The 16,341-nt window shown below is 41.6% G+C and overlaps 1 protein-coding gene across 3 annotated transcripts in view; it reads right to left on the bottom strand.

The window, feature by feature from the left end:
* adamts9 (ADAM metallopeptidase with thrombospondin type 1 motif, 9) overlaps positions 1-16,341 on the bottom strand; it is a 402,991-nt gene that overhangs the window by 251,646 nt on the left and 135,004 nt on the right. For all 3 annotated transcript variants that reach the window (XM_068051578.1, XM_068051580.1, XM_068051581.1), the window contains exons 20-22: positions 15,549-15,759; positions 7,379-7,543; positions 3,949-4,113 (exon numbers count right to left, since the gene is read on the bottom strand). In XM_068051578.1, the coding sequence (XP_067907679.1) occupies positions 3,949-4,113; positions 7,379-7,543; positions 15,549-15,759 (541 nt within the window). The remainder of the gene's footprint in view (positions 1-3,948; positions 4,114-7,378; positions 7,544-15,548; positions 15,760-16,341) is intronic.

Here is a 16,341-nt window from a genome sequence, read left to right as displayed (position 1 = left end):
GAAAAGGAAGCAAATTCTGCACTCCGGATCCCACTATATCGTGAGTCATCCTGCCCCATGTGCCCAAAGATCTGTGGGTCAAGAATCCGCCTGTTCAGTTACATGAAGACCCATGCAGAAACTTGTGATCTTTAGTGACGTCATCCTCGAATCAAGGGACAGCTGACGATGACGGTATTGATGGTTAGAACAAATTCAGTAATTTTTATTTTGTAATGCTTCTCAATCAAGTATCATACTTGATCCATATAGCGTAATAAATAATTAAGGTTTTACTGGAAATTATGTATTGTTTATGTAATTTGGCATAATGGCATATAAATATGAACTTGCTTGTAATATGTCCTCATATAAACAACTGGTTTTATCAGAATGCCTACTTTCTGTTTTGGCAAGGAACCACATCACCAACAGCTGCAGGCTGCATGAGAGTTGGGGGTTTCAGGGAAAATGTGGCCCACAGCAGCTCCCTTTCCATTCCCTCCTTCAAACACCCATTCTTCAGCCACCCCCTCACTCCAACAGTGTCATGTACCCCTTCACATTATTGTGACTCTTTCCCCCTTCCTATCATCTTCTCATTCCCATCACGATCCCCACCCTCTTCTCTTTTGAATTACCCACTTGATAGTTCTATCTTCCTTGTTTGCATTGTTTGGCTGTGACTTGCTTTATCCTTAAACCTCCCTTTGCATCCATCCTGGTGTGAGGGGTGGGGGGGGGGGGGGGGGGGGGGTGCGTTGAGGAGAGTGAAGAGAGAGAGAGGTGTGATGTTTTTGGAGATATATTTTTTATTTTCATTTTCTGTGTTGTATTAGTATGCAAAAGTAAGTTTATTATATTACTAGTAACGAAAAGAGGTTTTCTTTTTAAAAGAACTTTTTCATTCAAGCGGAGAAGGTTAAACTGTGACTTTCAGAGACTTCCAAGATTATGAAGGGCTATGGTAAGGTAAATTGGCATTGATGAGACAGTAATGAGAAGGCAGAAATTTAAGATAACCTCAAAAAGGATCAAAAAGTTAGAAAACAGATCTTTTAGAATTAGAATTAGAATTAGAACATTACAGCGCAGTACAGGCCCTTCGGCCCTCGATGTTGCGCCGACCTGTGAAACCATCTGACCTACACTATTCCATTTTCATCCATATGTCTATCCAATGACCACTTAAATGCCCTTAAAGTTGGCGAGTCTACTACTGTTGCAGGCAGGGCGTTCCACGCCCCTACTACTCTCTGAGTAAAGAAACTACCTCTGACATCTGTCCTATATCTATCACCCCTCAACTTAAAGCTATGTCCCCTCGTGTTTGCCATCACCATCCGAGGAAAAAGACTCTCACTATCCACCCTATCTAACCCTCTGATTATCTTATATGTCTCTATTAAGTCACCTCTCCTCCTCCTTCTCTCCAACGAAAACAACCTCAAGTCCCTCAGCCTTTCCTCGTAAGACCTTCCCTCCATACCAGGCAACATCCTAGTAAATCTCCTCTGCACCCTTTCCATAGCTTCCACATCCTTCCTATAATGCGGTGACCAGAACTGCACGCAATACTCCAGGTGCGGTCTCACCAGAGTTTTGTACAGCTGCAGCATGACCTCGTGGCTCCGAAACTCGATCCCCCTACTAATAAAAGCTAACACACCATATGCCTTCTTAACAGCCCTATTAACCTGGGTAGCAACTTTCAGGGATTTATGCACCTGGACACCAAGATCTCTCTGTTCATCTACACTACCAAGAATCTTCCCATTAGCCCAGTACTCTGCATTCCTGTTACTCCTTCCAAAGTGAATCACCTCGCACTTTTCCGCATTAAACTCCATTTGCCATCTCTCAGCCCAGCTCTGCAGCCTATCTATGTCCCTCTGTACCCTACAACATCCTTCGGCACTATCCACAACGCCACCGACCTGAGTGTCATCCGCAAATTTACTAACCCACCCTTCTACACTCTCTTCCAGGTCATTTATAAAAATGACAAACAGCAGTGGCCCCAAAACAGATCCTGGCAGTACACCACTAGTAACTAAACTCCAGGATGAACATTTGCCATCAACCACCACCTTCTGTCTTCTTTCAGCTAGCCAATTTCTGATCCAAAGCTCTAAATCACCTTCAACCCCATATTTCCGTATTTTCTGCAATAGCCTACCATGGGGAACCTTATCAAACGCCTTACTGAAATCCATATACACCACATCCACTGCTTTACCCTCATCCACCTGTTTGGTCACCTTCTCGAAAAACTCAATAAGGTTTGTGAGGCACGACCTACCCGTCACAAAACCGTGCTGACTATCGCTAATGAACTTATTCTTTTCAAGATGATTATAAATCCTGTCTCTTATAACCTTTTCCAACATTTTACCCACAACCGAAGTAAGGCTCACAGGTCTATAATTACCAGGGCTGTCTCTACTCCCCTTCTTGAACAAGGGGACAACATTTGCTATCCTCCAGTCTTCCGGCACTATTCTTGTCGACAATGACGACATAAAGATCAAGGACAAAGGCTCTGCATTCTCCTCCCTAGCTTCCCAGAGAATCCTAGGATAAATCCCATCTGGCCCAGGGGACTTATCTATTTTCACACTTTCCAAAATTGATAACACCTCCTCCTTGTGAACCTCAATCCCATCTAGCCTAGTAGCCTGAATCTCAGTATTCTCCTCGACAACATTTTCTTTCTCTACTGTAAATACTGACGAAAAATATTCATTTAACACTTCCCCTATCTCCTCTGATTCCACACACAACTTCCCACTACTATCCTTGATTGGCCCTAATCTAACTCTAGTCATTCTTTTATTCCTGATATACCTATAGAAAACCTTAGGGTTTTCCCTGATCCTATCCGCCAATGACTTCTCGTGTCCTCTCCTTTCTCTTCTTAGCTCTCCCTTTAGATCCTTCCTGGCTAGCTTGTAACTCTCAAGCGCCCTAACTGAGCCTTCACGTCTCATCCTAAAATAAGCCTTCTTCTTCCTCTTGACAAGCGCTTCAACTTCTTTAGTAAACCACGGCTCCCTCGCTCGACAACGTCCTCCCTGCCTGACAGGTACATACTTATCAAGGACACGCAGTAGCTGCTCCTTGAATAAGCTCCACATTTCGATTGTTCCCATCCCCTGCAGTTTCCTTCCCCATCCTACGCATCCTAAATCTTGCCTAATCGCATCATAATTTCCTTTCCCCCAGCTATAATTTTTGCCCTGCGGTATATACCTGTCCCTGCCCATCGCTAAGGTAAACCTAACCGAATTGTGATCACTATCACCAAAGTGCTCACCTACATCTAAATCTAACACCTGGCCGGGTTCATTCCCCAGTACCAAATCCAATGTGGCATCGCCCCTGGTTGGCCTGTCTACATACTGTGTCAGAAAACCCTCCATGGGTTTTACATGGATGCTGGTTGAAACATGGGATTCTCTGCCACAAACATGTTAAATTCTATTCCAAAGAAATTAGTTTCTTGAAAAAAAAGTATTAAAGGAGATGAAAAGTGGAATTCGACTAGGTGTGGAGAACACTGGTGCAAGATTGATGTGGCAATTTTCCCATTTCTGGACTGTAACATTCTATGATTCTTTTTAAAATGTGTTTATGCAAATATGCTTTTGTTAAAAATAAGTGCGTGCAGTTGACATCGTGAGCTTGTGAGAGTAGCTCTCAAGCAAGGGAGTGTGACCGTCAACCAAAAATTAATGAACTACCCTGCTCTGTGAATAATATTTGTTTTCCAGTCATACTAATTCTCAATCTGCTGTATATCCTAAAGATATCTTGCCCACCCAGATCTTTCTCTTTATACAATGAGGATAATTGTTCTTAAGTCTGTGCAAAAGAGCAGTTACAAACATACAGCAAAAATACACTGTGAATGAATACATTCAAGCCATAAAATATGAACAAAATGAAACAATAGTATTAAAGTTTTACCTGTCCCCATGGACCAACTTGCCATGCTGCACACTCCTGCTGTTGACATGTTTGGGCTGACGCTGGTTTAGTTGCAGAGTTACAAAACCCATTATCTAATTGCTCTTCTCCAACTTGGCACCATGTTTGACGATGCTTGTATCCCTTTCCGCAGGTCACTAAGCACTGTAATTGACATCAATATAAGTATGTATTTTCTTACTTAAATACATCTTTACATTGGAATATGCAGTTCATGAACTTTTTGGAGGTGAATGATTTTCTATAACAAGCAATATGTTGTGAATGAGACTGTTAATGTTTATGAATTTCAGCAAATTTATCACAGTTCCAAGACAATGCTAAAAACGTCCAGTAATTGGCTCAAATTCTATTGTACTTTAATTGTAATGCCGTATAAAAAAGATTAAATATCAATCTTGAAGCAACAAATGATATCAAACATTAAGCACTCTGTGTTAACCTGTTGACTCTTTGGAGTATTTGGATGACTGATTTCAGGCTAGTTTCATAATTACGGTTTGTATTTTGCGTCATCTATAGCAAAAGAAGGTGTCATATAAAAGCCAAACCTCCTTTGATATAAATAAAGACAAACATTTTGACAGACAGGGAAGTTTTAGTAAAGCAAATAAAGCTTATTAGTTTGTCTAGCAGTTGGTGAGCCAGGCAATCTACTATCCAAAAGTATTTTTGAATTGATCTTATTAATATATGCAAATATTTGTCAGCTGTGGCTCAATGGGTAGCACTCTCGCTTCTGAGTCAGAAGGTTGTGAGTTCAAGTCCCAGTTCAGGACTTAGGCACAGCAATCTAGGCTGACACTTCAATACAGTACTGAGGGAGTGTTGCACTGTCAGTGGTGTTGTCTTTTGACTGAATCGTTAAACTGCTTTCTCAGGTGAATGTAAAAGATCCCTTGGCACTATTTTGAAGAACAGGAGAGCTTTGCCCGATGTCCTGGCCAATATTTATCCCTCAATCAAAATCACAAAAACAGATTATCTGGTCATTATCACCTTTCTGTTTGTGGGAGTTTGCTGTGTGCAAATTGGCTGTTGCATTTCCTACAACAGTGACTACACTTCAAAAGTACTTCATTGGCTGTAAAGTGTTTTGGAACATCCAGTGGTTGGGCAAAGTGTTAAATAAATGCAAGTCGTTCTTTTCTTTTAAATTAAGTTAATAATGTATTATTTATCTTCTTCTCAATAACATCACAATTATCTCCTACAACCTTTTTAAAACTAGAACTACGGTTTTTGGATTGTGAAGTCTATTGATTAATACCATTTTTACACTGATAGTGTGCCATCAGCAGAAGTTGTGCAGTACTCACATACCGAAGCACAACATCAATATAAAGCGGCTGACTCTGTGTCTTGTCTTTACGGAAAGACGGTCATCAGGCTTATATTATACTGGTCCTCTTGTAGCCTAACAGAGACCATCAATGCACTGTTAAACACAAAAGGGAACAGCACTGCTCCGAGGTAGTGAGTTTACGCTTGAGTCATGCAGTCCCAGTGCCACACTGCCACTGTAATATGCCTTTAGTGATCCAATTTGTATAAAAAAATTAGGTTTTGTTTGTATTCATTGATATCACAATCTCAGTAGTTATGTTTGTACTTTCTAATGAAAATTATAATTTGCATTTGCATTTCAATGTCAGCTTTTCTTAAAATTATATTGTATTTAAACTTCTGATGAAGCGTATACAAAAGGAAATGATAGGTCCTCAGGTCTATGATCACATAACTTCCAGATTTCCTAGAATACCTATAACCAGAAAAATGGTTTGCAAAATGTATCAACAAGAGCCTTGACACTTGCATGCTACATGATCTCAATCTCTTAAATAAAAGACTGTATTAGCAGTGTAGCTAAAGATGGAAGAGGAGATCAAGATAATACTGTTCAGATACTTCGTATTTGCTCTCACCCCCTGATCAGGAGAATCTTTAAACCACAGGACTTTCTGGCTGGAGGTCTCTCAGCTGTTGTTGCACTGTTGTTTCCTGCTTTCCAGCACAAGGTAGGCCTCTGCTGGCATTTCATCTGGACCATGCAAAGCGGTTGAGTCAGAATATTTGGAGACACCAGGGGGGAATTTTCCCAGGCCTTTGGAAGCGGGGGCGGGGATATTGGGAAAAAAGGCAGCAGGCTAGTTCTCCAACGTGTTCCCACCTCCTCATGCTTTTCTCAGGAGTGGCTTGTATGCGATGCTGACAACCCACCCAGCAGCAGCAGGAAGCTAACTGAACTTGTTAATGAGTCAATTACCAGCCATTTTCCCAGGACAGTGGAATTTTACCAGTGGCGCATGGGACCCGCACAGTGTCTGTAACTCGTCAACTCACAGGAGGCAAGTGCAAAACGGAAGGTCGGAGTGGCATGAAAGTGAAATGCAATCTGAACTTAAATGGGGAAAAAGGCAAGCCTGAGGTCATCCGCAGGCAGAGGCAGCCATTGCAGTTTCTCATTGAGACTGCTATCACAGATATTGCTCGGGGTGAAGAAATGCCTGATGACTACTTCAGCCTCATCTCCCATTCATTTTGTTCCACCCTCTTTTGTGCTATTCCCCTTAGAAGCTCGCTCACTACAGCCACAGTGAAGGCTGCCGGCTGCCCTTTAAACTACGAGCGCCGATTCACCCTCCTGCCTCCTCAATCCGTTCGCCAATTGGGCAGCAATCCTGGAGGTGGGTTCTTAATTGGACGCCTTCTGGAAGATTGAACCAGGAGGCGTGCCATTCTCACCTCCGGGTTATGGACCCAGAAATAAAGCTGGCATCCGTTTATAAACTAAGGAGGCAAATTCAGCCCACCAATTTCCTCGCAGGTGCAGCACACTTCAAGTATGCTGTGTTCCAGGTGCCCAGCAGGGGGCCTCAAAGGAAAATATATCCTTCAAAATGTGACTAGCTGAATAGGGTGACAAGGTGAATAGCAAGAAGATTTTTCCCAGAGTGGGGGATTCAATTACTAGGGGTCACGAGTTCAAAGTGAGAGGGGAAAAGTTTAGGGGGGATATGTGTGGAAAGTTCTTTACGCAGAGGGTGGTGGGTGCCTGGAACGCGTTGCCAGCGGAGGTGGTAGACGCGGGCACGATAGCGTCTTTTAAGATGTATCTAGACAGATACATGAATGGGCAGGAAGCAAAGAGATACAGACCCTTAGAAAATAGGCGACATGTTTAGATAGAGGATCTGGATCGGCGCAGGCTTGGAGGGCCGAAGGGCCTGTTCCTGTGCTGTAATTTTCTTTGTTCTTTGTTCTTTGAATGAAGACAGTAAAATTCAGCACTGTAACTTTTAGTAATAAATCAAGTTCCAACTCAGGCGGAAGAAAATGCTAAAAAATGTAGATTATATGACCATCTTTAATTTTCCAAAGAAAAGAATAAAAACTAAATCTAACTAACCTCTGACCATTCACCTATTTTCCACACAGGACATGTATATTCATTGCATCGCTGGATGATCATCTTTTCTTGTTGACTGCATTTGTTATCTCCAAGAACAGTACCCACAGAATTGACACAAACAGCATTCCGCCTTCTTGAACCACCACCACAACTCTTTGAACACTTTATACAAAAACACAAGATATTAGATTAACTTCATTCTAAATTTCCTAAAGTTGTACAATATGCATTAAAATTAATTTCATTTCTGTAGCAAAAAGGATTCCAGCTGATTATAATAATAGTTTTGCAGTTTGTGTAAAGGACAAAAATTATAATCTAATGCTCTTATAGTCCTGGTCGAATTGTTATGACACAATCCTATGCAAAGGATGCATAGGTCGCAAAATTGGACTCTGTCATGCTCCTTACAACTTTCACTGGAGCAGATTGCAGATGGCCTTGCAGGACGACCTGTAACAGCTCTGGGCCTTATGGGCCTAGCTTCGGACTGCTCCACCTCAGCATGGGCGGAAGCAGTTTAAGATGGCTGTCTGGCTGGCAAGGGCACTGGCAGAGTGGCAGTGGTGGCAGCATGAATGCAGGTTCTTGCACCACGCAGCCACTGCCACTCCCCCAGAGGTGACATAGAATCATAGAAAGTTGAAGGCACAGAAAAAGGCCACTTGGCCCATTGTGTCGGTGCCAGACTAAAAACAATCCACCTATTCTAATCCCACCTTCCAGCATTTGGTCCAGAGCCCTGCAGATTACGGCACTTGAGGTGAATATCCAGACTCCTTTTGAATGAGTTGAGGGTCTCTGCCTCAACTACCCCTTCAGGCAGTGAGTTCCAGACCATCACCACCCTCAGGGTGAAAAATGTTTTCCTCATCTCCCTCTAATTTTTCTAACAATCATTTTAAATTTATGCCCCCTCGTCACTGACCTCTTTGCTAAGGTGAATAGACCCTTCACCTCCACTCCATCCAGGCCCCTCAAAATTTTATACATTTCAATCAGATCTCCCCTCAGCCTTCTCTGTTTCAAGGAGAACAACCCCAGCCTATCCAAACTTTCCTCATTGCTGCATTTTTCCAGTCCTGGCAACATCCTCGTAAATCTTCTCTGTACCCTCTCCAGTGCAATTACAGCCTTTCTGTAATGAGCTGAGCACGACTGTACACAGTACTCAAGTTGTGGCCTAACCAATGAGTTATACAGTTCCAGCATAACCTCCCTGCTCTTATATTCTATACCTCAGCTAATAAAGAAAAGGATTCCATATGCCTTCTAAACCACCTTATCGACCTGTCCTGCTACCTTCAGGAATCTGTGGACATTCACTTCAAGGTCCCTCACTTACTCTACACTTCTCAGCATTTTCCTATTAATCGTGTATTCTTTGCATTGTTTGACCTCCCCAACTGCATCTCAGCAATCCTGGTAATTTGTTGGAGGACAGATTGTTGTGCTGCTGTGAGAGCCTGCAAGAGCATGGCTACCCGACCCAAACCCGACCAGACAGGATGACAAGTGTCGGGTTCGGGTCGGGTCAGGTCTCTTTTCCGGATGCGGCATTCGGGCTCAGGTCGGGTCGGGCTGGACGCGGATACAGTGCTGCCTTGCTCATGGAGGGAACTTCTGCACGATTCTGCAGGAATAGCCTGCTGGCGGAACGGAGGATCACAACATTTAGACAAGGTATGTTTGATAATAATTAACTTTATTACGGGGGTCGGGTCAGGATGGGGCAGGTCGGGAGCAGGAAAAAATCAAAGGATTCAAGCCCGGGTCGTGTTCGGGTTGGATATGGTCAGGTCGGCTCGGGTCAGGTTTCAATTTCTTACACGAGCAGGCCTTTACCTGCAAGCCCCTTCGACTACTGGTATCTGTAGCCATGATAGCACCAAGTTGTGCTTACATGGCAACAAGTATCGAGCTCTTGACCTCAGTCTGAGCTTCCACTGCAGCACTGAGACATTGAGTTGCTTCTGCCTGTGATGCAATGGAAGCTGAGACATCGGCCCCCAGACACTCCATTACCATTGGGTCTGCAATTGCTGTCATGAAGTTGGCCATCACTTCAAAGCTGGAAAGGATGTTCCAAGTTGGAGATGGACTCCTCCACGCTCGTTGACAGTGACAAGAGGTGCTGTGTGTAATATCCAGGTTACTATACTCTTTGTACTGAATCTTTCTATGATTTTATAAAGAAAGTAATCTGCGGGTTAAGGTAACTGAAGTTTATTTACAAACGTCTATCATCTATGGCTGCCACTACAATACTCCTCGCACGAGGCTCTGTATAATCTGTGACATCACATCTTGTAATGATGCTTACAGTTTATTTACATATCTACCTAGCAACAACCTACATCACATTATACTACATTTCCCCCAAATCTCTGACTGCATTCTTCAGATTAAGTAACGCTGTGACGTTTTCACGACTCTGCCCCAACGCGTTTTCCTTTCACTTGAAGATGTTTGGGTTTTAGAGTCTCTCAGTTCTTCCACTTCACTTTCTTGTATTTGAGTGGAACTATTCGATGACACCAGTTCTCTGACTCAGTTGTCCTCTGGGTTGTCTGCTAATTGTCGTTTCACCAGTTCATCAACTCTCTCTGATGATTAATTCTCTTGCATTTCTTCCATTTGTTTCTGTGGAACTGGTACTAACAATCTTCTGGTCCTTCTTATCATCACCTGGTCAGTCTGGACAACATATGATCGTGGATATGGTGATTTCTCGATCACTTCTCCATATCTATTCTGGTCTTTAACCCAAACCAATTCTCCAGGGTGGACGTCTGAAGATTTCTCACTCTGTAGCATCTATCATAATTCTCAGCTTGAGTTGACTGCTCTCTATCCTCTCTCTCCTCTTTTTCTAAGTCGTCTGCACTTATTCGTGGCTTTAGTGTACTTGGGAGCATAGGAAGTTGTGTCTTTATCCTTTTTCCCTTTAATAATTCACATGGGGCTAACCCATTCCGAATTGGTGTAGATCAATAGCTGAACAGTGCAAGTTGAAAATCTTTGTTTTTCTCCAACAACATCTTCAAAGTCGTACACCTCTTCCTGCTTCTCCACTGGCCTGAAGGTACCTCGGTGAACTGGTGACATGAACAAATCCATATGTTTCAGTAAACTCTTTGAAACTTCTGTGCGCAAATTGCGGTGCATTGTCAGATATCATAATATCTGAAGTGCCGTGTGTAGCAAAAATTTCTCTTAAAGATTTCATTACAGCCTCTGAATTCTGGCCATGTAGTAGCTTAACTTCAACCCATATCGAGTAATAGTTAACGACAATAAGGAACATCTTCCCTTTATGCTCAAAGAGGTCCACTCCTAGACGTTCCCATGGTCTGGACAGAAATGATGATGACATAGGAACATAGGAGCAGGCGTAGGCCATTCAGCCCATCGAGCCTGCTCCATCATTCAGTTAGATCATGGCTGATCATCTACCTCAATGCTACTTTCCTGCGAAGTGGCTCATAAGTTTTCTGTGAGTGGCTCTCTCACCTCCTGCCTAGTAGTAGCCCATGTGATGCATCTGGATACCATTTCTTTGATATCCTTTGATATCCTGGGCCACCATACTGAGTTTCTGGCTCTTGCTCTTAGTGATTCCTAAATGACCTTGGCATAATTTCTCCAAGGAATCCAATCTTAAAGCTCTTGGGATGACTAATCTTTTAGTCATAGACTGGCAAATCATCCACAAAACTCAGATGACCTCTCTGCTCATGATATTTCCTTAAAACCAGGATATGTGGCATATATGCTGGCCAATCATTTTGACAATATTCTCTTATTCTATCGCATACCTCGTCTTCTTCCTGCAAGTTTCTGATTTCACTCAATTTTTTAAGCTGTTGCCAGTAAATTCTCAGTTATTGTTAAAGAAAAGACTTCTACTTCCTCCAGAAGTAAGACATCTCTTTCTTCAGGTCTTCCAGTTGTTGCTCTTGATAATGCATCTGATGTTATTTGCTGTTTACGTGGAACATATTCGGTGAAATCATTCGTCTTAGTCAAAATCTTTGCACCCTTGGAGGTGACTTTGCTAGTTCTATCGAATTCAATAACGTCATGAGTGGCATGCAGTCAGTTTCAATCTTCAACTTAAGGTTCAATATGCCGTTCAAAAGTTTTTTGCATGCCCATATTGCTTCCAATGCTTCCTTCTCAATAACTGCATTTCTCCGTTCAGTTTCAGTTAACAAACAAGAAGCGAAATACACAAGTCTGCGTCTTTCATCCTTCTGGATTTGAAACAGGAATGCACCTAATCCTATGCATCCACCACAATATGGTCGTTAGCTCTGGATCATAGTGCGCTAACACCTCTGACAAAGTTAACATCTCTCTGATTTTCTCAAAGGATTTTTTTCTGGCTTTTTTAGCAACACCACTGTCTTTAGCAGTTGTCACAAGGGTTCGTTTATCGTAGCTAAATTTAGTAAGAATTTCCCTACCTGATTCACCATTCCCATGAATCTTTGTAGTTCCATTATGTTCTTTGGTTCTGGGAAATCTTTTATTTCCTTTGTCTTCTGTGGATTTGCCTTGATGTCTGACCCATCAATGATGTGACCAAGGAACTTCACTGTTGTCTGTTCATTGTGAGACCTGCATCTTTGTAATACTGCTCTTACCCTTGTATCGTGTTCTATCTGGTTTGCTCCATGAATTAGGATATCGTCCATGTGACAGATTATTTCCTCTAAGCCTTCCAGGATTCTTGACATCGCTCTCTGAAAGATCTCTGGTATTGATGTTATACAAAATGGTAAACTGTTGAAACAGAATCTCCCAAATGGTGTTATAAATGTTGTCAACAATTTAGACTCTTTGTCCAACGGTAACTGTCAGAATCCACTGTTTGCATCTAATTTCGTAAATTTGGAACTTTTTCCCAGTTTTGCTAACTTTCATCCACTGATGCCATTGGGTGGATCTCTCTCTCTACTGCTTTGTTAAGTTGAGTGAGGTCTATACAGATTCTTATGGATCCATTTGGTTTCTTTACTGGAATCATACCAGAACATTATCTCATTGGTTTAGTTACTGTTGATATCACTCTTTGGTTCTCCATTGCTTCTAGTTCTTTTTTAACCCTTTGCAGTAGTGGGTATGGGACCTTACTCAGTGTAAATAAACACACAGGCTCTTCCTTTTTTCTCAGACTTAGATGATATTCTGTCTTCAATTTTCCCAATCCTCTCAATAGATTTGGGAATTCAGCCCTAAAATCTTTTGGTTGGTTCTCTTGTCCCTTAATTTCTTCTACCCTACATATCAGTTGTAAGACGACACATGCTTTCCTGCTGAGTAATGAACAACTCTGATTCTTAACAATATACAGCATTTCAGGAATCTGAAAGTCATTCTCAGTTCCCCTATAACTTTCAGCTCCATGCCTCCAGACCCATATAGCTTCTTGTTTGTTGTTCTAAAGCTTCCCTTCTTTAGCCATGGTTCCTTATCTGATAGAACAGAAACCGCTGTTCCTGTGTCTAACTTGAAGCTAGTTTTATTTTCTCCTACCATGATATCTGCTGTTCAGCAATGTTCATTTGCTCACTGTATTTCTCCTAAAAAATGAGTTTCAATCGTTTGCTCATCTTGTACCTCATTTATTCTCTTGTTTGAACGATTTGCCCCTTTGCTGGTCTGCAGCATTTGCTTCTTGCTGCAACACATTGACTGGAAATGTCCCTTTTTTCTACATAGGGAACATTGCATCTCCCTGGCTGAGCAATTTTCCCACCAATGTCTCTCTCAGCCACCCCTACTGCAATTTGGTGCTGCTGCCTCTGGATGCCTTTCCTGCTTTTCGGGCTTTTTGGTGCCATTCCGTTTCGTTTTTTTCCACAAACTCCACTGAGTCTAATGTCTTCGAGATCAGACTCTCCTCATCCCTTCGAACTATGTGTCGGTTATATTTTCTAATCTCCCACTGTCTGCTTAGTTGAATGGCTTTTTGTAAACTCAAGTTTTCCCTTGACTGCAGTTGATCTGACAGCGCATCATCAATAACCCCGACTACGATTCTATCTCGAATCGATTCCTCATGCAAGCTTCCATACTCGCAATTGTTATGACCAGATGAGAGAGAGGTCCGGGGTTCCCTCTCAGCCTTCACCTGGTCTTACTGTAACAGGGTTTAATTTTAAACACACTGGGTTTTGAGCTCCCCCTTGGTGAATCCTTGTTCACCGCTTTCCAATTATAAGGCAAAGAAATGAGCACAAACAGGTTTTCTTAGGTTTAAAGCTGAAAAGTGAAATTTATTAAAACTTAAACTCTAATTCGGTTAATGCCTACGGATACATGATGTGCCCACACTAGCATGCATACGTGATACACACAGGCAGATACGGACAGAAAAGAGGAAAAGAAAAAAATAAGGTGGAAAAGGCAATATCTGAAGAGTTGTTACAGTTCTTCAAGCTCACTGTAGAGTCCTTGCTTGTAGGTAATTCTTGCTTTTCATTGGGGTATTCTTCTTAAACCTTGTTCACTGTAAGAGACTTTTTTCTCTTGGGGTCATGTGTCTTCAGTGGATTCAAAGGCTTGTGAGAAAGAGATGGCAGCAGACAGGAGAGATCTTCTCTGTCCAGGAGCAAAAAATTTTCTGCCCAAACTGTTTGTAATAATTCAAAAAACTCAGGGAAACATGGCATCTCTCCTTTCCAGCTCCTTCACTCTAGTCTCCAGTGCCACATCCGAATACCTAGGAGCCCTCTCTCTGGCCTGTTGCTCCATTTACTGTCCTTTACCTTTCAGACAAGCCTTTCTGAGGCTGTTGCTGCAGCCTCTGTGCATGAGTGCACCTCCCCTTTAAGAAGGGCAGGCAGCCTTTAAGAGGTCCAGGCTAGCTGTATATTGCTCTAGCCACTCATGCTGCTGGACCCCCTGTCGAGCTTGTAGCCAATCAGCAGCGTGTTTCACCCTGGGCTGCATGCTACAATCAGTGAAATGAGCACGCATGAAGTTTGCATGCTCCCTGTCTCAACGGGACTGTGCATGAGGCATCACAATCCCCAAGCCCAAAAATAGGCCTTTTCCAATTTCTCCCCCATAGGCTGTGTGAGGGAACTACAAACGGAGAAAAAAAAATGCACTGATCCATGATATGCATATTTTTCTGGACTAAGTAATTACACAATTAAAAAACAATATCTTCTGCAACACCAAACAATGCTATTTACCAAAATGTAATGAAGAGCAAGATATACATGGAAACCTGTAACTTATGTTCAAATTACTGCAACTTTTCTTTTGAATCAATACTCAACCTATTGTTGCATTCAAATTTCACATGAAAAATGTTGCAAAAAATATTCTCTGTAAAGATCTGAACTTTGAATGTAAGATACAGACAGAATGTCAACTTTGGGTAATTTCTACTTAGGGTAAATTTTCTGATTGTGCACTTCTGGCGTAGGATATGGTAAACCTAGATCATAAAATTACATGTTTGGTGTCCATGATTTTATGTTCATAATTTTCCAGTGAGGCTGCATATCAGAATCTTATAATTTACTGTACAGTATCAATATCAGTGACTTGTCAGGTAAAATGTGCAGCATTAAGCTCCAACAAAGTGCTTTAAACAGAAATTACCTGTTTTCAAAACGGAGCCAGGCTTCAGACTTCACTTGAAAAAGTTGAATAAAAGCTACTGAAGGTACTTTTGTCTTAATTTATCAAAATAACAATTGTCTATAGACGAGCAGCATAGTAGCAATACTCTAATACACATTGGTATTAAAAGTACAGTTATACACAGAAATAGGCATTCGGTTTCTACAAATGTCTTTTATTTATGGAATCATATCTTTTTGCAAAAATTTTCAACAAGCTTTTCTTTGGGTAATAAAGAACAACTGTGTGGCATATTTTAATTATGGCAATATCAACTGTAAATGGCTCATTGACGTGTTCTGATGTGACTTAATATGATTACGTGTGTTTGTAAACCAAGTCAAAAAAGATTGCTAAATACATTTCCACGAACATAATGGTCTGTGAAAATACAGTTTACAGTATCTATTACATCAGAACATTAAATATAGTCGATTTCTTCATAGAATTGATATATTATTTTGTTATTATATAGAATCATTATAGTTAATCTTCATAAAGTGCATTTTAGGAAATAGCTTACCTCTGACCATGATGAATATTGCCACCCCCCTACATTGCAATCTCCATGACACACTTCCTTATTATCTGGCTTTGGTTGATAGCTGCAGTACCTCTCATCTATTTTTTCTGTCTTTCCTTCTGACCTACTATATTTTGCGCAGTAGATGTCCAAAGTTCGATAGCCAGGCCCACACTGGGCTGTACATTCACTTTTTCTGGCAATATGCCATCTGTTTGAAAGAAAGCGGTGTAATGTATCAGTTCGTTTGGAACTTCACCATTCCTTAACTCATTCCTACTAGGCTAAAACAGTGTGTTGGATATTCTCTGTATGGTATCATGTTTATTATTTTTGTATATTTGCAACAAATAGAAACAATTATGTACAATATTTATCTGCCACTAAAACAATGGACAGTTTGAAAAATTATGCAGCTGATTTTCAGATGTAGCACACATGGGAACGATTTTCAATGAACGCTGAGAGGCAGCTCGTCTCTGAATCATAAGATTGTAGGTTCAAGTCCCACTCCAGAGACTTGAGCACAAAATCGAGGCTGACATTTCAGTGCAATTCTGCGCAAGGGCTGCACTGTTGGAGGTACCATCTTTCAGGTGAAATGTTTAAACTGAGGTCCTGTCTTCCCTTCCCAGATCCTGGCCAATATTTATCCCTCAACCAACATCACTAAAGCATATTACATGGTCATTATCACATTGTTTTTAATGGATCCTTGCTGTGTGCAATTTGGCTGCTGCGTTTCCTACATTACTGCTATGACTATACTTCAAATGTATTTCATTGACTGTGA

This window comes from Heterodontus francisci, chromosome 19 (genome assembly GCF_036365525.1).
Source record: "Heterodontus francisci isolate sHetFra1 chromosome 19, sHetFra1.hap1, whole genome shotgun sequence".
Taxonomy (NCBI): domain Eukaryota; kingdom Metazoa; phylum Chordata; class Chondrichthyes; order Heterodontiformes; family Heterodontidae; genus Heterodontus; species Heterodontus francisci.
Note: the sequence above shows the minus strand (reverse complement) of the source record. Positions and strands in the feature narration are given on the sequence as shown.